The 25658-nt window shown below is 44.5% G+C and overlaps 2 protein-coding genes across 7 annotated transcripts in view; one reads left to right on the top strand and one right to left on the bottom strand.

Annotated features, from left to right (window-relative positions):
• Positions 1–17494, bottom strand: part of UBE3A (ubiquitin protein ligase E3A) — a 72057-nt gene extending 54563 nt beyond the window's left edge. For 3 of the 6 annotated variants that reach the window (XM_074317680.1, XM_019753207.2, XM_019753206.2), the window contains exon 1: positions 16921–17454. The gene's annotated coding sequence lies outside the window, so the exon portion shown is untranslated. Of the gene's footprint in view, positions 1–16920 lie in introns of all 6 variants that reach the window. The other 3 variants (XM_074317681.1, XM_019753202.2, XM_019753208.2) reach the window with 2 other exon arrangements.
• LOC141568280 (uncharacterized) lies at positions 23–24216 on the top strand. The gene is made up of 5 exons (XM_074318037.1): positions 23–305; positions 14614–14704; positions 16893–17127; positions 17198–18089; positions 21281–24216. The coding sequence occupies exons 1-4, from the start codon at positions 23–25 to the stop codon at positions 17834–17836; spliced, it is 1248 nt and encodes a 415-aa protein (XP_074174138.1). The 3' UTR covers positions 17837–18089; positions 21281–24216.
• The last annotated feature ends 1442 nt before the right edge of the window (positions 24217–25658 follow it).

Here is a 25658-nt window from a genome sequence, read left to right as displayed (position 1 = left end):
ATATTTATGAATATCCACAAACATGCACATCAAGAGACAGGGCCTGCTGCGCCTGGCAGGACGCATGGAGGCGGCCTGGCCGGCCACGCTCACCGTCCTCGGCGCTTGGTGGCCTGGCCACGCTCACCGTCCTCGGCGCTTGGTGGCCTGGCCACGCTCACCGTCCTCGGCGCTTGGTGGCCTGGCCACGCTCACCGTCCTCGGCGCTTGGTGGCCTGGCCACGCTCACCGTCCTCGGCGCTTGGTGGCCTGGCCACGCTCACCGTCCTCGGCGCTTGGTGGCCTGGCCATGCTCACCGTCCTCGGTGCTTGGTGGCCTGAGTGCCTTTAGCTGGCACAGCACCTTCCCATCTTCACCCAAACCTCAGCGCTTGCCACCTTTCCTCTGACCTCCCTCCCAAAGGGCCAAAACACATGAAAACTGTTTGTCTCGTGCCTCCAATCCCTTCCGCTTTGGATTAAATGCCACATGATGGGCGTGTGCCATGTTAGGTACACATCCGGGCATCTATCTGTCCACTACTTGCCTTGGGCAGGTCTTTTGACCTGTGAGTCTCAAGGGTCAGGCTGTTGTGAGAACTAGAGACAATGTTTTAAAAACCATGTAAAACAAAGCTGCCTGAAACATAACAGGATCTCAAAATACGGTAGCAATTATTGTTCTTAAATCAAACATTTAATACATTCCTCAAAACTTGACTCTTATCAAAAACCAGATTCTGAACTTAAAGCATGCATCCAAATAACCACGGTAAATTCCTACCTCATCTGCATAAATCAGAGCATTTCTCAGCGGAACAGGAACTGGGGTCCATTCCCTTTTATTACATATGAAGAAACCAAGTCCCCAAGAAACCCACCAAGTGTCCTATAGGCTGATGCTAGAAAATAAACACACTGCATATACAGTGGACCCTTCAACACGGGTTTGAACTGCACGGGTCCGGATTGCTTTCAATAAATACTGTAATTGCATTTTCTCTTCCCTATGATTTCAATAGCATTTTCTTTCCTCTAGCTGACTTTATTGGAGGAATAAAGAACAGAATACATGTAACATACACAACACGTGTTAATGGACTGTTTGTTATGGGTAAGGCTTTCTCATGGCCTCTCCCCACGTTTCCGCCACCAGCCTGTTCTCAACCTCAGTGGCACCCATCTCCATAGCCCTCTGCTATTCTATTTGTCAGCGCCTCTAGTTGGAAGCTGACTGATGGCAGGGCTCCTCTTACCCATATTTTTATTTTCATAGTAATGAGGACTGTGTTTTCTTGACACACCCCCTCCCTACAAAAGAAGACGTCAGGATCTACGGCTTGACAGAGGATTTGGAGCTAGTTTCAAATGCCATCTATATGGATGAACAAACAAGGTTATCATTTCTTCCCAAATGGACACAAATCTAGTCCAATGACAGTTTTACAAAAGTTTATTTCAAAGACCACAAAAGTAAGAATAACCAAAAAATTTCACTTTCTAATAGCAGAATAGTATCTCTCAGGAGCTTGTTCTACTAGGGATTAAAGCACAGAATTTTAATCTAAACAGTAAACTCAGTACACGTCCTTCAGAAAACTCTCACAGTATCTCCTCAAACTAAATGTGTGCATACCCCATGACTCAAAAATTCCACTCCTGCATACACATCGGAAAGAAGTACATATGTTCACTAGAGGACTTTTACTAGTGGAAAGTTCAGAGTAGCAATATTCTTAGCAGCCCCACACCGAAAAGGTCACCAACAGCAGGATGACTGACCTGTGGTACGTCCCTAAAGCAGAATACAACACAGCAACTGACGGTGCTGATGGGGCTCAAAAGTAAGTTAACTGAGAGAAGCCAGACTCCACTCATGTCAAGTGTGAAAACAGCAAAGCCGATCTACGCGACTGAAGTCAGGACAGGGGTAGCTCTGGGGGACCTGGGGGGCACAGGTAGTGACAGACGAGGGCACCGAGTGGCACAGCACCAGGGACTTCCGAGGAGCGGCTGACGCCGTGTCTGGATCTGAATGTGTGCTCAGTGTGTGACAGTTCAACAAGCTACGTGAGCACTCGAAGCATACTTCTGTATATACGTGTGTTGTATTTCAATCAAAAGTTTCTTTTTAAAAACTCAGTATGGTGTGAGCACTAGATAAGTAGGTAACTGGAGAAGAAAGTTTAAGTTCAGAGAAAGATCCAAAGGCGCAACAGGTGCTTCTGGTCAAAAGAAAACTGAACAACATGCGTGAGATGGCTGTTTTTAGACGCTGGTACAGGACTGCGACCCATGAGAGAACCAGCAGAAATGAGGGGAACCCCCAGTGCCAATTCCTGCCTGGAGGCACCTTTCAATGTGCAGTCAGCGGAGGAGGGACCCAGGCAGAGGAGAGCAGTGTCACCAAGGTGAGGAGGCGGATCTGTAAGACAGGCCCGCCAGTGAGGAGGGGACCAAGCAGAGAAAGGCTCCTGGAGCTGGGGCAAGAGGCGTGTGCCCTGAAACCGTCTCAGTGCTCATGCAGGATTGGGAGCCCCCCGCGCTCCTCCCAACCAGAGGGGGAGAATGCACGGAGCCTGACTGCGGCTCTTAGTAGAGGACTAAGGAGCGTGTGCCGTAGGAGCCACTAGCCTTAAAGACAAGTCTCTCGACACCCTAATACAGCTGTGAAGGGGTCCAGCTGACCACAAGGGACTTAGCCGGCAGCCAAAACAAAGCTGAATAGTCCAACGAACAACAAAATCTAGTCACTAGACAACAGGCTATTACAATGCCAGCATCCCATAAAAAATTACTAACTATACAAACAAAAGGAAAACATGACCTAAAACCAATGGAACACTAATCAATAGATCCTGAAGTGAAAGAACTGCTGGAATCAGTGCACAAGGACTTTCAAATACCCATTATTATAAACATGTTCAAGGACTCAAAGGGATACATGAATAAAGAAACAGAAAAACATTAAAACAAACCAAATGAACTTCTAGAAATACAAACTAAAACATCTGAAAATATAATATGTGACACTGCCAGGAAAAGAAAAGAACATTGAAACAGAAGACAAAGCAAAATGAAGCACAGAGAAACAAAGACTAAAAATAGCACCAGTAACCTGAAGACATAATCAAATGGTCTGACACACATGTAACCAGAGGCCCACAAAGAGTAGGAGGAAGAGAGAGGATTTAAAAAATACATGTTTAGACATAATGGTTGATACTTTCCCAAATATGATGAAAGCAAACTCACAGATTAAAAAAAAAGAACTCAACAAACCCTTATCTGGATAATCACAAAGAAAACTAGCGGTAAAGGAAAAACCTTAAAAAAAAAAAGGCTAGAGAAAAAAACTGCAGGGAAAGAGAGACAAGTATAACCACAGACTTCTCAGAAACAGATGCTGAAAGGAAAACATGTCGACCCAGAATTCTCTATCAAGTGAATATCCTTCAACCTATGAAGGCAAACCACTCTCCACCCCCCAGGACGGCCACATCAGAAAGACTAACAGCCCCAAATGGTGGCGAGGTGCAGGGCAACCGGAACTGTGGTGTGTAAAACAACAGCGACATGATGACAAGCTGTGGCAACACACCGTAAAGATCTTACAACCCACTAACAACCGCATTCCCAGGTATGCCCCCAAGAGAAAAGCGATCACATATAGCCACATAAAGACGTCCGCACAATGGTTCATTGCAGCTTATCTGCAACAGCTAGGAAGTGAAAGCAGCCCAGGCGCCCCTTAACAGGAGAATGAAGTTACAAACTACTGACACATGCATTCACATGGACGAATCTCAAAAATATTACGCTGCGTAAAAAGAAACCTTATACAAATGAGTGCTAAGATACTATTTCCATGAACTCCTAGAGCAAGCTAACCTCACCCATGATGAGAGCAGAACAACGGGTGACAGGGAGGGTGCTGTGGAGATAGGAACTGACTGGGAAGGGGATGAGTCTAACGTGGTAGGATCTCGTGTGCAAAGGTGTGTGCATTTGTCCAAACTCATGCACTCCTGTATGCGGCACACTGTATTTCTCAAAGACCGCCACCACAATACACCCACCCCACACATCTTACAAGGTACCCTCGGCATTCGCCCATTAGGGGGTGGGATCTGTGTCCCTTCTCCTTGACGGTGAGTGGCCTTTGTGACTCTTTCAATCAGAGAGGATGACACACGTGCCAGGTCATGACAACGCCATGCACGTGTGCTTGCTCTTTTCAATGTAGCTGCCGTACAGCAAGGAAGGCAGTCACTTAGCACCACGTGTAAAGGCAGCACGTGAGTGTGCCAGGCCAGAGCGCCAGCAGCCATCTCCGGCGTGCCAGTGAGGCTCCCGAGGACAAGGACGCGGCTCCAGTCGTCCGCACGCACCGAGCCAAGCCAGGCCGCCCCGCCCACCTCTGCCCGAAGGACAGTCACCAGCAGGATATGTGACTGCTACACTCAAGGCATGGACTGTAGGGTGACTCGTTACACAGCAACAGATAACGGGACCAATACACTAAGTTCAGTTATTGACATTAATTACTGTTACTTGACAGTGTACATGCTGGAGTTAAGGATGACACGTACTAACATCTGCAACTTAACTTTGAAAAGCACCAAATAGATAAGAAATTAATAGAGAAACAGGAGACAAAGGAAATAGAGCAAGATGTTAATGATGGAATTGCAGTCTCTAGTTACTTCGCACCTGTGTAAGTTTCAAAGTTTTCCTCACAAAACGGTAAAGAATGAAATAAAGGCATTTTCACACAAATAGTTATGTGCGCACGTGATGTGCTGCCCAGATTGAACGCTGTAATGAAGAATTATTATTCAGCCCCATTCTCTCAGTTGCTCTGGCATCTTTCACTCCTCCCTTCATTCTGCACTCACTTCTGCTCTATGACCAAATCCTGCAGCTCCAACGTGTCAGTAATTCAACCACCTCTCATCACCCTCGCTGGCATGGGCGTGCCCTACCCAGCGTCACCTGTCCCCTACTTCCTGACTGTTCTGAGCCTGCCCTTGCCCTCTTGCAGTTCGTGTTCCACGTGTCAGCCAGTGACCCTGCTAAGACATAAGGTGGAGCTGCTCACTCCTCTGCTCAAAAACCCTCCATGGCTACACATCAGGCGTGAAGATAAAAATCAAAGTCCTTATTATGACCAAATGATCCGCACCCAACATTCTGACTCCTTCCTGTCATTTACTTTTCTACAGCCACACTGGCCGCCTCACTGTTCCTCACTCGCCCACGCCAGGGTTCTGTATTCACACAGCCTTTGCCTGAAACGCTCCTTCCCCAGATATCCAAGCGGCCAGCTCTCCATCTCTGTCAGTTCCTCACTCGGGTCACCATCTCAGTGAAGCTTTCTCTGGCCACCCTAAAATTTGCACTCATCCCCTCCACCCCCAAACGCTTGATACCCCACTTCCCTTATTTATTTTTCTCCTTACAAGTACTATGTAACACACAATATATACTTATATAATCTGTTTATAATCTCCCTACTAAACATAAGTCCACGAAAAGAGGAGTTTGGATGGGTACACTGTTGCCTCCACCAGCCTCTAGAAAAGTGCCTATGACACAGCAGGTGCCCAACACGCATTTGCTAAGTGCATGATGTGCACGGAGCCGTTGACCTGGGAGGATTTCTACAACAATGTGAAGGGAAGGAAAACAAGTACAGGATACAAGCTCAGTACAAAAGTCTATACACAAGCAACGAACAATCTGAAAATGAAATTAAGAAAACAATTCCATTAGCAATAACATCAAAAAGAATAAAACTCTTAGGAATATATTTAACAAAATATTTCTTTTGAACAAAAGAAGCGTAAGATGTGTGCAGTGGAAACTACAAAACAAAAAAGAACTAAATACCAAATAAGTGGAAAGACATCCCATGTTCATGGATCGAAAAGTAAAATGAAGGTAGCAATACTCTTCCTCAAATAGAGCCACCAATTCAACAGATTCTATCAAAATCCCAGCTGCCCGTTTGCAGAAATTGATACCCTGAAATTCACACAGAAATTCAAGAAATCCCAGAAAGCCAAAACAGTCTTGAAAAATAAGAACAAAATTTGAATATTCACATGTCCCAATTTCAAAGCTTACTACAAATCTACGGTATAATCAAGAAAGGTGTGTCAATGGCTGAAGAACAGACATACAGATCAATGGAAAAGAACTGACTCCAGAAATAAATTCTTACATTTATGGTCAACTGGTTTTCAAAAAGGGTACCAAGACAATAAGAGTCTTTTCAACAAATTGTGTTGGGACAACTGGATATCCGCACTAAGAGAATAAAGTTGGGTCCCCCTACTTCACACTATACCATATGCAAAAATTAACTCAAAGCAGGTAACAGACCTAACTATAAGAATGAAAGCTACAAAACTCTTAGAAGAAAACAGGTATAAATCATTATGACATTGAATTACGCAATGATTACTTAGATAACAACCCCACTGACAACAAAAGAAAAACAGATAAATTGGACTTCACCAAAATTTAAAACTTGTGTACTTCAAACACATAATTCATGAAAAAGAAAAGACAACCTACATAGAATGGGGGAAAAATATTTGAACTCTTACTATCTGACAAAGATTTGTATCTAGAACATATAAAGAATGCATAAAATCCAACAATTAAAATAAAACCCAATTAAAAAATAGCAAAAGATGTGAACAGATCTTCTCCAAAGATGGCCAATGAGCACATGAAATGACACTCATCGTCACCAATCATTAAGCAAATGCAAGTCAAAACCACAGCGATGCCTTCATACCCACAAGAACGGTCAAAGTAAAAGGGACAGACAGTAAGTTTGGGCAAGGAAGCATGGAAGCTGGAAAGAGCCCTGTACATTGCTCATACAATAGAATAATGCAGCCACTTTGGAAAGAGTTCAGCAGTTCCTGAAAAAGTTAAGCTGTTACCCAGCAATTACCAGCAATTTCACTCCTAGGTATGTATATACCCAAGAGAACTAAATGTGTATGGGCACACAAAAGCTCCTACATGAATGTCCATCGCAACATAAGAACCCCCAATGGAAACAATCCAGTTATCGACCGAATAAACAGTATGTACGGTGTACTCATACAATGTAATATTATTCTGCCATGAAAAGGAAGTACTGATAAATGCTGCAACACAGATAAACCGGAAGAAAACACTAAGCTAAGGAAAAGAAACCAGACACACAAGAACACATTTTATGATTCCATTGACAAGTGTCCAGACTAGGCAAATCCATAGAGATAAAAGCAGATTACTGTTTGCCTGGGGCTAGATGAGAAAATGGGGAAAGACTACTAACACAGGTACAGGGTTTCTTTTGGGGATGATAAAAATGTTCTAAAATTAGACTGTGGTGATGGTTGTATAACTGAATATATTAAAACCCTTTAAAAGGGTGAATTTTATGGTATGTGAATTATAGCTCTATAAAGTTGGAAATTGTTTTTTTAAAAAGACATGATTTTTTTTAACCCCCCTTAAAAAAAAACAAACATTCCATGTATCTGTACTTATACAGATATTTCTGTCTATTCGTGAGGCATTTTTATGCTGTTTTACACTTAACTGTTAAGTTTTAGAATTGGATGAAAAAGGAAACTTTCACTTCTTTTTATACTTAAAAACAACACTTATTTGTTTTCTGTGTTTCCTCACTTTCAAAAATAATTAATTCTAGATACCAATATTTGATGGAGGTGGGGAACTAACCATAAAATATAAGAGGTTCTCTGGAAAAAAAAAGTTAGAATTCCTGGTCTCACACTTTAGGGACTAAGTGGCCCTAATGTGTAACACTGAGGCCGTGCTGACAAACATGGGCTGTACGGCCGTCACACACACAGGAGAACTGGGGAGCACATCACAGCCCTGGAAGAGAACTGAACTCCCTAAAGCGACCCTTGGCCTTCTCGGCTGTGACCATTTCAGAAAGTCAACAAGCTGTGTATTTACCTACCTGAGTAACTACAGAGGGCAGACACGTGATCTGCTGACATTAATATGCTATCTTTCCCCAATACAGTATATTTACTTAAATGTTTTACTATGGGGCTTACTAGCAGTGAGAGAATTCGACGTGAGCATTGATCTACGTGTTGTCTATGGAGATCCTTTAGAAATTCCAAATTATTTTAATTTCCTGGCTTTAATGATAAATCACTTATTCTGGTCAACAATTCTATGATCTCAAAACAGAAGCAAACGTGCCAATATATTATTGTAAAAGTTGTCTTCATTCATCCAGCACTCATAAATGCCTGAAATGCACATAAAAAAAACAAAAAACAAACGGGGCAGACTACAAACATTAATTTTCTCATAGAATCTTCAATTCAGGAGTAAAGAAATTATGTCATTTCAGTTGAGAGAAGTACTTACTCGGGAAAAGCAGAATCTAATAACAGAGAAGCCCTAAACAAGGCTTCCTAAACAAGGAAGCCCCAAAACCATCCTTAAGGAAGGCTGACCTGTGTAGCATTTAGGCAGAGCCCAAAAGAATAGGTCCTGAAATCTGTTGGCTGTGTTCTGGGAAGACTGAAATGCAATGGCAAAGGGTCTGGAACAAGAGAGGTTGAATAGCTCAAGAAACTGAAAAAAAGCCAGAACTGTTAGACGATCCTAAACAAAGGAAGTGTTAGAGGAACGTAAGGCTGAGGAGGTAGAGGAAATCCAGATGATGTGGGACCTTATAGACCAATTAAGGATTCTGAATTTTATTCTAAAAGCAACAGAAAGCCAGAGGAGAATTTTAAATAGAAAGCAACAAGGTTAGACTTGTATTTTTAAAAGAGCACTTAAAAAAAACAAAACATATAACAATAAAAACCTCTCAACTATTAGCAGACAATAGAAAAAGGGATTTCTTACAAAACACAAATCATAAAGGAAAAGACTCAGATTTTGACATCAAAAATTGAGAGTCTATATCCCAAAAAGAATACCATCATGAGCAGTAAGTATGACTTTATCTTTTATTCTTATTTTGATAAATTTCCTGGCTGTATTGTAAAGAAAGATGAAAGATGATCTCCAAGGTCCTTTGCAACATAAATGCTGTACGATATGTTTCTTATGTTCTTTTTTAAAACAATTTTTTAATTTATGAAACGTTTAAAACATATAGAAAAAAATAAAGTCCATTCATATCCATTCATCTACCACCCAGAGTTAATAATCAAAGAAATGCAAATTTAAATGAGGTATCACTTCACGTCCATCAACTTAGCAAAAACTCGTACATCTGACAATCCCAAGTATGGGCTGGGATGCTGGAAAAAAAATGCTCAGATACTGCTGATAAAGTACATGTTGAAATACCATTTTAGAGAAGAATTTAGCAGTATCTAATAAAGCTAAGGATATTCACAATCTACTCCCCAGCAATTTCACGTCTGTGAATCTTCCTAAAGAAACACCTGCACAAAGAAATGTGTAAAAATGATCACTGCAGCATTATAATAGCAAAAAGGGGAAACTGCACCGCCAGCAGTGGGATACATCATTGCATATATGCATACAAAGGAGCACTAGACAGCAGGTAAACTGAATAACCCAGAGCTACATGCATCAACAAACACGTTTCAAAACAGACTTTAAAAAAAAAGCAAGTTGATGAAAGATATGCACAATACCATTTTGTAAAAATTAAAACACAAAACCCACACCCTATATGGGTACTTCGCTTATGGAGACACAGACACATGTCCAGTAAAAGTATAAGCAAGGGGATGAAATACTACACCCGAGAACCTCAGGGCAGTTACCACCTTAGGTAGAGAGTGGAACAGGGCTCGGGGGCACTGAGGCTGCCCCTCTGTGATTCCCCTCCCCCCCATGAGTATGTAAGACTGCATTTGTTTCCCAAACGGTCAAAAATGGCATAACTTATAGTTCTTCATGGTGGGTAAATGAGTATTTCCTATATTGCTTACTATATGCTTTAAATATTTTATAATTAAAATATACACATTATTTTAAAAAGCAAAAATGAGCATCTAATACCGAAGCTGGAAATGACCTTGGAGATCACCTAACCCAACCTTACTTTATAAAAGAACTACAGCCAGATCTCAGAAGAACATAAATGCATACTAGATAACGCAGCACTGGGGGAATGAGGTCTCAATCCCTTAAGAGCGCACCTTGGGAGGCGGCAGTGGTCAGTCCCCATTGCTCAGCATCTGCTGGCAGCTAGAAACACGCAGCACACACAGCCCTCCTAGCAGGAGTGATGGAACAACTTGTCAAACCCAGCACAGGGCAGAAGGACGGGGGTGGGGTGGGGTGGGGGGGTTACAGCAGGTCTTGGCCCACTATCCAGGCTAAGCCCCATCCTGTCCCTAATAACATTTCTGAAAGTTCTTCAGCCTCGAGGCGTGCTCCCAATCAGTTAGTTCATCAACCCACAGCAGACAGCCAAGAGTCCTGCACTGCCTAGGAAGTGGTTCATTCATCCAGCAATTATACCTAAAATTGCACATGGAAAAAAAACCCAAAACTGAGACAGTCAGCAAATGTCTATTACCGTTCTCACAGAATCTTCAGTTCAGGAGTAAATAAATGATTTCAGTTGTGATAAGTGACCTATCTGTTCCCGTTGAGGTCCATCTATTTTCAGTTCACCCCTCCCTACCTTTCATCCAGCCCAAAAGATGGGAGATATTTTCAGGGAAGGGAGTGGACTGACTCCCTACTGAGTTAAATGAGACCATAGATTTTACTTTTCCATTTTGAAGGTCATTTGAAATATTTTGCACTTGGCAATAACTAAATTTATACAAATATGTAACAATTTGAAATGTAGAAATCTGGTTTTATGTATAAAAGGCTAGTGTTAGCTCAGCTTTTCTGATACATGATAGTTCAGTGTTCTCCTTTCAGCTTTAAAGAAGCACATCCATTCTGTCCAGCACAGGGTGCCCCCACTTTAGCTACCAAACTTTATCCACTTAATTTTCTATTTTCCCTCTTCTGACATGGGTAGTATGTGCCCTAGTCCACTTGGGCTGCTGGAACAAAATACCACAGACTTTCAAACAGCAGACATTTATTTCTCACAGTTCTGGAGGCTGCAAGTTCAAGATCAAGGCGCTGACAGACGTGTTTGGGGAGGACGAGCCTGGTCCTCACGTGGCGGAATAGGCAAGGGGGTCCCTGGCATTAACTCATGAGGGTTCCACTCTCACGACCTGATCCCCTCCCAGAGGCCCCACCTCCTAGGACCGTCACACTGCGGGGTAGGGTTTCAACACGGGAATAAACATTCAGTCTATAGCAACATGTGACAGACACAGCAAAATGTGAAAATGTGTAAGAAATTAAATATGAATGAAGCAACTGAAGTAATTAGGGAAACTTCATTTCTTAGGAGCTCTGAATCTGGATTATCTTAAACAGCATAGTTTCTATCACCAACATGGAACATGACACGTTGTCAGCCCACTTTAGGAAACTAAAAAAAAAATATGTTAATTAATCTTTGTGTGAAAAAAGATTTATCAATTAGTATACTTGTCACATACATTAGGTGTTCAAATGACAGGTATTTTTTAAACTTCCCAAAGAAAAACTTTAAATGGCAAATATGTAATACCCTTATGTGTGGCACAGTGCGAGGTTACCAATACTGCCACATACACACACAGAAAGTCCTAAGATAATTCATGAGCTGGCAGTAACCCGCATCCCTCCTTACGGCCTGTAGCTCAGTACAGAGAACACTGGCAGGCGCCCCATCCTTCCGGTTCCAAGGCAGCAGATCAGGCTTTACCCCTGGTAAGAGCTAGGACGGCAGCTCCTGCAGTGGGAGCGGCAGGGCTGGAGGTGCCGTCCAGGAAGACAATAAGGAGCATCGGTTTGAGAGGAAGCGGAATAATGCGAGGAAGTGACTAAATGTGTCCGTACTGAATGGCCCCGACGTGGTTGTTCCATTTCTTTTTACTGTCTGTATATTGAATTTGAGGGGGAATTCAGAATTTATTCTGCATCAGAGAACACAAAAATAAACGTGTTAGGATGGTAGCTACAGTCCACAAGGCATTCTAAGATGACCTCGCATTCAAGAGGAAGGCTGCCGAGGCAAGATCTCTTAGAAGCGAGACATGGATAAGCTACCCGTTTGGATCCACGGACACAGTGGTCATGTGTGGAAGGAAGTGCAGCACTGGGAGTGCCGTCACTCAGCCCCCAGCTACGGCGCCTGTGTGCAGCACAACCCGTGTCACAGGTGGAAAGGAACACCCTGGGTTACTGAAAGCATATGCAGTGGGCACACATCAGAACTCAAAAAGAGCTGCAAGCTGTACACCACAAAGAGACAGGTCACAAAAAAAGTCATGTGTTATTTCAGTAACAGTAAGGGATCTGTGTTGGACTAACCTCGATTGAGCCAGGTCAACTTCTGGCACACACCGAGCTGTTACGAGTCACCGCCCACACCAGACTTCACACTGGCCAGTCAAGAGTGGACCTCAGGAAGACTCACCCCACCGGTAGAGGAGTCACCCCACACACTACCTCCACGCTTCCATTTGCAGCACCGATGCTGGCTTCAGTCAATACGATCTTACGGAGCATTCTCTTCTATGCTCTACGGGTAACGTCTTACATGAGATTCCAGCATACTTCCTAGAATTGAACTTCTGAAATACTCTTATCTCGGAGATGCTACATCTTTTCCTTTTGGGTCAACCTTATGATCCACTTGCCATTTATCAAATTAACAGGAGAGGTCAAAGGGAAAGCAAATCACAGAAGGGATCTGACTGTGGATTAATAATAGGAAACGATGCACCACCAGCTATTAATATCTATCGTTTATTTCAAATGTAGTTACCAAATTTAAAATAAATTCACACTAAATATTTCTTAAAACACTTTTCTGTGAAAAGGTTAAAAATGTTAATGGAGAAAGCATGAAAATATACCAAGGTTCGAATCACCTACCGACCTGTTTTCTTGGGCAAGTCACTAATCAGTATTAATCCATTCTTTCACGAATGATCACATTTCAAAATCATAATCCTCTGAAAGAGACAAAGCAGGTAACACCGTCATCTGACAGCAGGAACAGAACAAAGGCTTTGGAAGCTAAATAACCTGCCCGTGACCAGTCAGAAGCTAAAGGGGAAGGATGAACCCACGATCTCCTGACACCAAGGTTAGTGCTTCTTCCTCCATGTTAATGGTTCTCGGTGGCTTTTGTTCACTGAACCTGTTGAGATTCTGAAGCACTTACAATTTTATATGTAATAGTGGGGAGTTCACAGTCACAAGGCTTAGAATCAAACAGTAATAACTGTCAGCTAAATCTCATGTGCAAACAGCAGTATTCAAAAAAAAAAAAAAAACTAGCCTTATTTCATTCTCAGCTAGGCCTTGTACTTAATAATCCTGACTTACCACCCATACTGGAATTTTACTTGTTAAAGATAACTAAGATCAAAGCACAATAGGTGGCATTTCTGAGATTAAATGAAAATGAAAGCTAGCAAAGAAATTTTTGTATGTATTTATTAGTAAGCAACTTCGTTTAAAAATCATTCATATAGCATCTTTAAGTATTTCAAACATCTCATGTCTGGGACATAGGATATGAGTTTGTAGATAACACGATTTCTAGTTGCTGAAATTTTCCTTGATTTCCGTTATTAGAAAAGAAGCCCTATCTCCTGCTCTTACTGCCATGGTCAGAAACGGTCCACTGACGGCATCCGTGACGGCTGCTGTCTAGCAACACTGGCGGAAACACTCCCAATCTCCACAAATGGGGGCGGGCAGCCACAAGGCAAAGCAGCCAGTCCTCCCGACAGGTAGGACAGGGTGCAGAGTCCTGAGCTGCAGCCCGGAGACAGACAGGTCTGGCTGGCTCTGCCACCTGGGTCCCTTTAAGAAACTCACTTTAAAGCTCTGCACTTCAATTTCCACAACTATAAAATGAATGGAGTGATGGGCCTCAAGGACAGCCCCACTCAGATTTAAAATGTCTATGAATCTTAACAGACAAAACGATCATCACCTCAGAAAAGTATCAGCGAATTTACAGGCCACTGTCAAATTTATTTTAAATTTTACATACACACAAACACACTATGTGCCAGCACTGGTATAAAGAAAGGGGTGAAACAACGTCCTACAGAACAGCCGCTGGCTGGGAGGTGTGGGCTCCAGAGAAGCGCCCTAAGATGGGAAGGGTGCAGGAGACAGGCTCCAGTATGAAAGGGCTTCACAAAACATGGTGTTATGGGAACAGTCACTAGACACGATTCTTGCCTTTGTAGCCCCTACAGCTAGCTCAGCTCGTCGTAACCCCGGCAGGTACCTAAGAAACTTCTCTGACAGGTTACTGGTCACTAATTCATCCGCACTCAGGTAACACACTCTCCGGTAAACATTACGAGTCCTTGCCCTTAAAGAGTGAGTTCACAGCTGGGGAGAAAGAAAACGCTGTAAAGGACAATGGGCCAGACGCAGTGTATAAGGTGCTTGCAGGTCATTCAGAAAACTGGGTAGGAAGACTTCAGAGGATAATACCCATGTGCCTCGCTGGACTTGACTCTCAACTCTGAATTGGTTTCCTGTCCCCCTTTACAGATGACAGAACTGCAGCTCATCACGAGTCACCTGGCAAGGGCCAGACAACCAGAGTAAGCCAGAATTCAAAGCGGCGGATGTGCTCCCAAAGGTAAGTGCACTGCACATACCACAATGGCTTTCATCTGTACATTTCTTCTTTACATTTGCAGTGGGGGACTATCACACTCAGCCAAGAACTCTGCTGTCCTGAATGGTCCCATGTGTCATGCTGATGAAATGAGCATCTACAGCTTTACCCAAGTATTTTACTTGAAAAATCACTAGTGAAAATTTGTCTTCACTCCTAAAAACTAAACTAATTTTAACAGCTTCACATGTACTTAATGTTGCTACATTTTAACCTATACAAGTATAGGTCTAAACAAATGTGCCACATGACTGAAGCACAGAACCAGTAAACACTGTAAAAACTAACATTTACAAATATTATTTCAAGTGCTTGCGTTGAGAAATTCAGGTATGGTCCATAGTTCTGGAGTATTCCACTGCATATTGAGAGAAAACAGTCAATTATTCCAGATTTTTTTTGAGGGGAGAGGTGATGGGGCATTTAGAAATGACCTACAGTTTAAGAAATATAACTGATTAAATGTTACATGCCAAAGACACTGTAGGTACCCAAGCAACCTTGTTCAATGGACTGGACAAGTGGGATGAGAGTGTGTCTTCCTCACATTTCTGACTATTAAGTACCCCAACCTAAGAAGCTATTTGTTAAGCCATTTAAACAAGTGTAGAATTTGACACAAAGTAAGAGCTTATAAAACCTCTGAAAAGGAATCAAAAGACTACAATTTGTAACATTGTGTAAAGTGAAACTCCTCAGGAAACCCCTTGCTCAGAGGACGCTCACATACTGCCTAGCCCAATAACCACACTCAGTAAATACTGACACAGCAAGACTTTCTTAGTTTACACTCTAATTTCATAGTCATTTGATTCCTTAAATCTATTTCTTTTTGTTTCGTCACGATTATTAGTTTCTTACAGTGCTTCTGGTCATCTTTTAGGTTTATCAGCACCATCATTAAAATTGTATTCGTTTCATTAAATATGTGGTAAGTAGCTCAGATTTACAAGCCGGATCTAATTCTAAAGTTATTTCCGCTGTACCCATGACAAAACTTTCTTTTTAATCTCCCTAAATTCTTAACTCTTTTACATGGTTTACAAAATAATCTCTTCGGTGAGGGTACTTACTAGTCAAGGTGTGGGGCAAACACTTCTCATCCTGCTTGTCCAATTCATTCAACAAGATGGACTGGGTATGCATAGTGCTACTGAAACCCTACAGTACTTCTGAACTTTAGGTCATTTCCATTTGAAGCCCTTTTCCTTCCCCCCAAAAAATTCTGGAATAATTTGCTGCTTCTCAATATTGCAGGCAGTGCACTGATTCAAATTATGGCCCATATTCATATTTCTTCATGATTTAGGGTAACTCTGGCCTATAACTATATACTATTAGTTTCCATTTTCAATGGCACCCTTAATGTAATCCCAAACATTTTAGCGTGCCCACAGGACGTTTTAAAAAATTCAGAGACTTAATTGTCTTTTGAGGATTCTAAGCTTAATCAAATAGCGTCTCTATTAAAATTACCGTTAACAATTTTATGACTGAAAAGTATCTGCCACATTCAATTCTGACTTTACCAATGAAAACCTCTCCACCACGACGAGGAAACAGTCCTTTTCATTTTCTCAACTGAAAAGGGGAGGCAAGGCCAACTGTTTGCAGGTCTGCATTGAACAGTCTCAGCACAGCCGACAGCTCACGTTTAATTCCAGAACCCCGTGAGTAATCTGCGGACACAACCCTTGGCTTTCACGTATCACTCCGTCCGCCCTCCCTCTTACCCAGTCACGCCCAAAACCCCAACCCACCAAAGCACACGTCGAAATATTTCTTCACCAACAGGGCCCAACCCGCGACACACCGAGAAAGGGCTGCCCCGGGCAGGAAGAGGCCAGCCCTCCGCAGCCTGGGGCCCAGGGCCGCTCGGCGAGCCCGGCTCCCGGCTCGCCCTCCCCGGGCTTGCTCGTGTCCCCTCGGGCGACAAAACCCTCCCTCCGGCACACAGCCAGGACTGACAGTTACGGCAGCAGCAGCCGCTGCGACCAGAGGCCTACTTCTGGCACCGGCCAGTCCGGACCACGCGCCCCCATCACTGCCCCGGCGGGGGTGGGGGCGTCCCTACCGCCGCCCAAGCCGGCCCCGAAGGGTGGCTAGGGCGACACAGGGGGCGAAGAAAGCTGCCGCCCGGCCTCCCCAGCCCAGGGCCCGTGTTCGGCCACACTGACCTGTGGTCGCGCCCGCGCCTGGGCTGCGGCCCTCGCCACAGCGACTGCCTCACTGGTCGTCGTCGCCCTCGCCCGCCGCCTCCGCCCTCCACCACCTCGTTCCCTTTCGCTGCCGCCACCGCAGGGGCTCATGCGGGACCCGCGCTTCCTTCTCCGGAGATCAAGGCCGGGGGAGGGGGCGCCGGGGCCGCAGAAAACCCCGAGCGCGTTGCCAGTCGCCGCTCCGACGCTGCCTGTCCACACCGGGGGGCTGCTCGGCCCGCCTGTTCGGGGCTAGGCAGCAAGCTGCTCCGAGTGCTGCCCCGAGGAGCCGAAGGAGGCGCCGCCGCCCGCGGCCGTGAGCGCCGGGTCGGCAGAGGTGACGCGCAAGCCGGCGGCGGCGGGGTGCGCGAGCGAGAGGACGGCGGTGTGTGGAGGTTCTAGCGAAGTGGATTCAGGCTCTGTCGTCTCCTGCAGTCACCCCGAACCCCGCGCCACCATCTTGGGAAAAACGCGGATCTCGCGGCCGCGGCGCAAGCCGGGAGGACTGGCGGGGCGGGCCGAGTATCCCGGCAGGCCGCGCGCTCGGCCCGGCCAAGCGAGGGAGCTGGGCCTGGACGCAGGGACGCGGGGCGGGGCCGGGACTCGCGCGGGAGACGCAGGGCTCTGCCCCGCCCACCCGCGCCGGCTCCGCCTCCTTCCCGCTTGCCGTCGTCGCCAGCGCAGGGGGCGTTGGGAAGGGGAAGTGGCTCGCGGCTCCTTGGAGTCCCATCAGGGTCTGTCGCCATCTTGGGACTGGGCCGAGGGGCCAAAGTCTCCTTTGAGTCACTGCTGCCTGCGGCTCGACAGAAAGAAGGGAGTGCACTCTGGAAACCCCCCTGGAGCCCCAGGAGTGTTGGAGAGTCCCCTGGTCCACCCAACCGAGAACCGTGTCTAAACTTGGACGCTCCCCCTGTTGTTGGGGGACGAATCGGCTCCGAAAGTACGCCCAGGGGTCTTCGATGGCCCTCAGCCTTGCGGCGGGGCGCAGCCTCCGGATACTAGATCTCCGACCCCCACCCCTTTTCCACCCCGAACTGCCTTGGTAAACACTGCAGACGTGGCCCCAGAGTGCTGGCCTGCTTTCAGGGGACCAAGGTCATCTGCTTAGACTCCTGCCAACACATGATGTGTCACTAGTTTACAAGAAGGTAAAAGCCCATCGCCTGCAGTTTTGACATTCGGAAGGTTGTAGATAAAGAGAAAGTGGCCTCCTGGTTGACACCAGCTGTATAGAGCCTAATTTTGATCCGTATGACAAACCCATTTAAAGCCATGCATCTTCATATTTAGTAGCAAAGTCACCATTTTATTTAAAAGGCTTTTTGTTTAATGACTGTGCTATACTTACTAGCAAAGCTATAATGGAATCACTAACAGTTCCACCTTAACTAAGGAAGTTAAATGAAATCTCGGTTATTAAAAATGGTGCAGACAACTCCACTTTGCTGATAAGCCCATAAAGTGTTACATGGGATCCCATTTATCTAGTATTCAAACTTTTTATATAAACAATCATAAACACCTATGTGACTATTAGCTGTCATTCTTAGAACATTTTTTACATATGTCTATATATGTATATGTAAATTTGTATATGTATATATACATATATATACATATATATATTACTGCTTCCCAACAATAAAATAACCAACTATAAAAATCTTAACCAACTATAAAAAATAAGTTAGAGGAATTTAAGTTGTTCTAGAACCACTGATAATAAATGACGGTATTAAATCATATCCAACTTTAACTCAGTCCCTATTCTTCTTTTGTTTCCCCCCATTACAGATCCTCATTTGGAAACTATTTGCATTTGTACTTTATGGAAGAGACTAGTTAAAATCATTCTTTTAAAGATTTAGCTTTACATATTACCGAAGTAATCAAATGAGAATGAAAATCGTTAAAGACTTTGTTAGAGTAATTAAAGCAAAATGTTACTACAATATCTAGCATGTGAAGATACTTTAAGCTATTCTACTTCTTAAGTAAAAATTGAATAAATGTGATTTTATAATAATCTGGTATATCAAAATGTTACTGAAATCCCTGAGTTCCAAAAAAATTAAAGACTAAAAGAGATAACTCTGCTCTTAGCTAAATGTGGGAATGACTATCTTAGTTCTTTTCTAAGATCAAGAAAGAGCCCAGTTCCTCCTTGGAATCTGGAGAAATTACCCGTAGCCCTTTTCGTTCATTAGTATTAAATAGATATTCTTATGTGTGAAACTAGGTCAGACTTGATTCAAGAACCCATTGTGCTCTTTGCCTTATCCATTTTCAAATTTCAAAATGTTTGCTGGTAAGTAAAAATTATCAGCACGAATACTGTCAGGAATCCTTAGAATACTAATAGAGTTCCACCTTTCTCTATATATATTCTTAACAAATATTTTTTCACAAAAATTAGACCTATATTTTTCTTCAGGTGTGTTTTCCCAGAAAAACAACTTAGTATCTACTAAGTAAGTAGTAAATATTTTGGACTATTCCAGTCAAAATGAAACCCAGTTATTTCTAATAATTTTCGCATTTCAGGTGTAAAGTGAAAGCTGTTTAATTTTTTTTTCTAGCATAATGCATTAATTCCTTGAACAAACTTGGAGCTTTCACTGTTAACCCAGAACTGTGCCAGGCTTTGGGAAACAATAAAAGAACACTTCAGTGGTTATGGGAGTACTTACTAATACATACCTTTTGATACTTATAAACTTGTGTTTTGTTTAAATCATGAAACATTTTGCCCTAAATTGCTGATGAAGTTGGTCTTTGACTGGGCTGTTTTGGTGCTCAGGATTTCTTGTTGCTATGAGTCACAACAGGTGAATCAAAATGCAAAAACACAATTTTGTTTTACCTAGCATTGCCCTTGGATCAGGAATAAAAAACTGAGAGTTTGGAACAGCAAAGAGTCAGATATGGTGGGATGAAAGTTACTGCTGCTGTTTTCAGGTTGCATCAAAATGTTAGACGCTCAGCTATTGAAACAGAATGAGCTTTCAGTGTTTGAGAAAGACTGTTGAAGTAAAATTAGCTCCATGGAGAACAATGCCTGGCAGAAGTGCTCGCTAAACGTTGGAGCTTAGTAATAGTCCTAGTAATAGTAGCATCTATGTCATTGTTTCACATACACACTTCAGGCGTGAACTCCACACCTCCGCCCTTATTCCTACAGACCTACCTGAATTTGCACTCCCCGATCGCTTGTCTTAAAATGAACCATCCTTCCTTTCTACAGCTAATATTTTCTGGGGGGTGGTCTTCTCAAGACTCTAATCCCCCTGTCTTCCCCTCGTCTGTTCATAAATTCTCCCTCTGCTAACTTTGTCCCTTCTGTTTAGAAGTGTTATCTATACTCGATTGCCATTTGCTTCCAAGTCTCTCTTCCACTACTGAAATTTAGCACGTGCCCCCATTTTCCTTTGTGCATTGCGTGTACTAATGTCAGCAGTGGCCTAACGGGCAAATCTGAGGGTTGCCTGTCCATGTTCATGGCCTCTGACCTCTTTCCTCCTGGAAACAGCCCCCTTGGTCCCTTGGGTCCATCACCCCGTCTTCTCCAGCCTCTCCTCCTGTGTCTCGGGCCACTCTTCCTTGAATCTTCCTTGCAGAATGCTCTTCCTCTCCGTCCCTGGTTCTCTTTGCCCACCGTATTTCACAGTCTCTAACGGTACCCTTGACATATACTCATCATCACTTATTTCAGTCAGAGATCAAGTTTGAATCTTGAATACTGACCTCACTCAGAATCTTCAGACACATATCTCCAAGCCCATATTGGAAATCTGTACTGACTGTTCTATTGGCACCTCAAACTCAACACATCTAAGATTGAACAGCTAAATTTGTCCCACGTGCCACTATTAACTGAGATGGGATAACTGGAGAGGAGCAGGTTTTGGAAGAACAAGGAGTTGGGTTTTGGGAACATGACATTTGAGGTGCCTGTATATCTGTAGTAGACATGTGTAGTAGAGACAGACTGCTAATTGACCCCTAAGACGCATTCTCTTCTTCATGCATGATAATGGAATATCTAGCCAGACACATGGTTGCTTATAATAAACTCTCATTGTGACCATATCACTAAGTTCTGGCCAGCGGGATGTAAGCAGAAATGAGGTGTACAGCTTCCAGAAGATGCTGTAAAGGAAACAACGTCCTGTTTCTCTTTGTCCTTTTCCGACAATTGGCACGTGGGTGGGGATGTGAACTGTGTTGGGGGGATCGTACAGCAGCAAGGTGGGCCCCCGAGGCCTTCGTGGCTCAGAGCCTGTGGAGCAGCTTGAGCTTTGGTGTGAGATGGCTACTGTAATCTCCATGGTTCTTCCAGATCCCTTTTATGGCCGCTGACCTTCTATCCTAAATCCAAGTGAAGAAATGGAGGAGGCAGTTGGCCGTGGCCGTGGAGAATCAAACCAGCTCATCCTCCAGCCCTTGACTGACGACTGTGGCCGTGCCCCGTCATAGTAAGGTCAGTACTCCTACGTTTCTGTTTCTCCGTCACTCTCCCGGCAATTAGGAGGCACAGTTATATATTTCTTAAAGAATTTGTTTTAGAATTAGGTAGCGTAGCACACTGGCTAAGAACACAAGGTCCGGGTTTATTAGCAAACGCAAATTGCCAGGCAAAATCATAAGCTCCTTTCTGATTTAGTTTTCTCCTTGTAAAATGGGGTTGTTGTGAGGATTACATGTTAATATACGTAAAGCACTTAGAATAATACAAGCTCAGAAAAGGTGAGCTTTTTTACAGCATGCAAATCGCAGTTCTGCCACTTACCAGATATAGAACATTCCATTAAACCTTCAATTAATCTCTCTGTTTCCTGATCAGAGAAGTGTAAAAAATAATAGTGCCGACCTCACAGAGCTGCTGTGAGCCTTCATTCATGCAGTCAGTACACATTTACTGAACAGATTGATGGACGAGCACTGTTCTAGGTGCCAGGGATAGAGCAGTGACCAGAGCCTGGCCTCGTGGAGTTTATGACCTAGTGAGAAAGAAAACCATCAGAATGTGTGTCAGAATGTGATAAGTGTAAAGGAATATAAATCGAGGTGAAGAGAAGAGAGAATGCCACAGGGATTAGATCATGCGGGCAGCAAGAGACGTCTCATTGAAAAGATGACATTTAAGCAACGGCTTGGCAGAAGCAAAGGAGAGAGCTGTGGGAACAGGAGGGGAAGAGTCTTCCAGGCTGAAAGGTGCCCACAGCCGTCTAGAAGTACCTAGGAAGGCTCCGTGCATGGCTGGAGCAGGGTGACAGGAGGAATTGTGACGAGCTCAGGGAAGTCAGGGCGGGCACAGCGTGGCGGGCATGGTGCATCCCACTCAGGACTTGGGTGTCCGGCTAGTGAGGTGGGAGGCCTCAGAAGGGCTGCAAGAGTTACGACAAGGTCTGCGCTACGGGGATCACTCTGACTGTTGTGTGGAAACCGACGGAGAGGACGGGGACTTGCTTAGTGCCTGACGTCCGGGAAGTGCTCAGGCAATGGTGATGGGCATTAGCATGACGACTGCTGTTAGCTAGTATTGTCATGGCAGTTACCACAGCCACTTCCTCCTGTGTAAGCCCACTGCTGCTGCCTTAATTTAGACCCTTAGTTTTCTTGCCTGAACTAGAATGTGAGCTGAAAATGGCAGGGTCAGATTATCTTACTCGCGGTTGTGACCCCAACACCCACCAAAACGCTGCTCCACGCCCAGTCCTTACCTGCTGGATCTCCTCACCGTGGAATGTTTCTTAAAGAAACATGATCTCATTGTTCCTTTGCTGGAATCCATCCATGACTCTTCCTAGCTTTCTAGATAATGTGCAAACTCCAAGAAAAGGCCCATTGGATGTGGCTGCCTCCCTTCCATCGCCATCTCCGTCCAGTTCCCATGTACCAGTCAGGAGTCACTGGAGCCCCTTGGCCTGCAGCTCTTCCTGCTTTTACACACGTTCAAAGGGGCCCCTCCTTGGAGAAGCCTCTAGTCCCTTCCGTGGCTGGTGCCTCTGTACCACTTCCCATCACGTTCTTCCCGCACTCTGGGCTCTGTGCTGGGTTACACGTCCGTCTCCCCTGAGCTCCTTGAAGGAGGACAGGGCCATTGGTCTGCTCGTGTCCCAGTACCTGTCCAGGTCGTCAGACCTGGCAAAGGGGAGTATCTTTAGCGATCTCACCTTCCAACTGTGTCAAGCACAGATACAAGGTACAGAGGTGCCTGCTTCTGCAGTTCAGTGGGGACAGCAAAACCAGGCAAATGAATTGACTGTAAGAAATTTTAATTTGTGTTGAGCTCCAGCAAAAAAGTAGGCAATAACGTAAGATATTCTGATGAGTAAAATTAAGATTGAACGAGATGACCTATAAAGTCCTCTTGAATCGATGACTAACTCGCCATTGATTTTCACTAATTGCTCCTATCTCCAAGACTGTGTAAGAAGTGATTCAAGTCATTCAATCAAAAACCTGGAAGTCCTATCAAATTATGCCTTGACCTGGGTCATTTTGGTCTCTGTGCCTGCCTTATCCCAGCTGGAGAGTAGGTGGAAAAGAGGCGTTTCATTGAACACTGGCTGCTGCTGCCAATCTGAGCTCTTCTGAATAAAGCAGTTCCACTCAAATCGATGAAGCAGCCCTTACAGACAGTGCCTTCTGACAGGAGCATTCTGGGAGTTCTGTGAAACCATTCACACTGCATCTGTATGTCTAACGCCATATTTAATTCATACCATCCTGTTTCTAATAGGAATTCTATCTGACACAATAACGTTTTTAAATCTAAGGAAGTGCACTGGTTAAATGAAATCTCCGTTATTAAAAATGGTGCAGACAATTCCACTTACTGGTTTTTTTGTTTGTTTTAGGATAGCTCAACTATCCTAAAACATCCAGCTAGAGAAGGGTCATGATTATAGTTTGCAGTCGATAAGCAACATTGTATTTTTTTGACACTAACAAAATACCAAAAATTCAAAATGACAAAATCTACTATTGAAATCCTTTTGAGATTACTTCAAACAATTTCATACCTAAAACTTGCCTTTTTAAAAAATTTTGCTTTTACTTTTTTGTGATAGTCAGCTATCATTTATAACATAGAAAGGCCAAAGCTTTTTCAGATAGTAGTGGAGATATTATTCATGACATAAAATATTTTACATTGCTTTTTTTTTTAGTTTCAGCCACGCATGGTACTGATTGCACCTGTATTTCAGTACTTAACACAAAGTTCCTGAAATGACAGTTTGTTTCCACAAATTGCATTTATGCACCCATTAAGTGCTAGTTGCTTGAATATGCTCATTAATTCTTATAATAATTTTGGGTATTATGCATTTTATGTCTTAGGAAATTGAGCTTAGAATAAGAAACTTGCCCATGTCTCACAGCTAAAAACTAGTAGAGGTAGGAGTTAAATCCAGGTGTGTGTGTGCGTGTGTGTGTGTATGTGTGTGTGTCTTGCTGTTGCTGCTTTCCCAGAAAACAAAGATAAATTTTTTTGAATTTCAGAAATCTGTTGCATTGAAATGTTTGTAACCATCCAATCATGCTTTTTACTCATTGCTTCCTAACAGCATTTTACCAGAATCATATTCTCTAATAGTTACTCCAACAGAAAGCTCCTTTTCCATCCCGTTCTGTTCACACTGGGCTTCTGGGAGCCTCAGCCTCTTCTGTACCATTCCCTCCTGCATCCGGTTCAGATCGCTGGAGCACGGGCCAGCTGCTGAGTCCCGGTCGCGGGAGCACGGGCCAGCTGCTGAGTCCCGGTCGCGGGAGCACGGGCCAGCTGCTGAGTCCCGGTCGCTGGAGCATGGCCCAGCTGCTGAGTCCCGGTCGCGGGAGCACGGACCAGCTGCTGAGTCCCGGTCGCGGGAGCACGGACCAGCTGCTGAGTCCCGGTCGCGGGAGGACGGGCCAGCTGCTGAGTCCCGGTCGTGGGAGCACGGACCAGCTGCTGAGTCCCGGTCGCGGGAGCACGGCCCAGCTGCTGAGTCCCGGTCGTGGGAGGACGGGCCAGCTGCTGAGTCCCGGTCGTGGGAGCACGGGCCAGCTGCTGAGTCCCGGTCGCGGGAGCACGGGCCAGCTGCTGAGTCCCGGTCGTGGGAGGATGGGCCAGCTGCTGAGTCCCGGTTGTGGGAGCACGGGCCAGCTGCTGAGTCCCGGTCGCGGGAGCACGGGCCAGCTGCTGAGTCCCGGTCGCGGGAGGACGGGCCAGCTGCTGAGTCCTGGTTGAGGGAGCACAGGCCAGCTGCTGTTGCCCAGAAGCCTCAGTTTCTTCATCTATAGAAGGGATGATGTTGTGATGATTCAAGAGATGATATTTTGGTAAGGACTCCACTCAGTGCATGGCACATAAGTGCTGGGTAAATGTTGATCAGTTATTGGGTAAGTGGGTGAAATTGTCTGAATTTGGGGTTCCTTCAGAAACAAATCTTGAGACAATGATTTGAGTACAAGTAGTTTCTTTGGGAGGTCATCCAAGAGCATGGGTAGGGAAGTAAGGAAGTGAGTTAGGGACGGGAGATAACCATTAAAGGGCACTTTGTCCATCAAGCGTCTGCTGTGGGTAACTGTGGTTCATGCTACTGAGGAACTCTGGGGGGCCAGTGTACAGCACTCACTTGACCTTCTCCTGCAGGAGGGAGAGGGAGCGTTTTCCACTGACTGTCCCAGTGACAACTACTCAGACTGCAGGCTAGTGTGGTGGTGCACCC

This window comes from Rhinolophus sinicus, linkage group LG13, assembly GCF_036562045.2.
Source record: "Rhinolophus sinicus isolate RSC01 linkage group LG13, ASM3656204v1, whole genome shotgun sequence".
NCBI lineage: Eukaryota > Metazoa > Chordata > Mammalia > Chiroptera > Rhinolophidae > Rhinolophus > Rhinolophus sinicus.
This window is presented reverse-complemented; position numbering and strand designations above follow the sequence as displayed.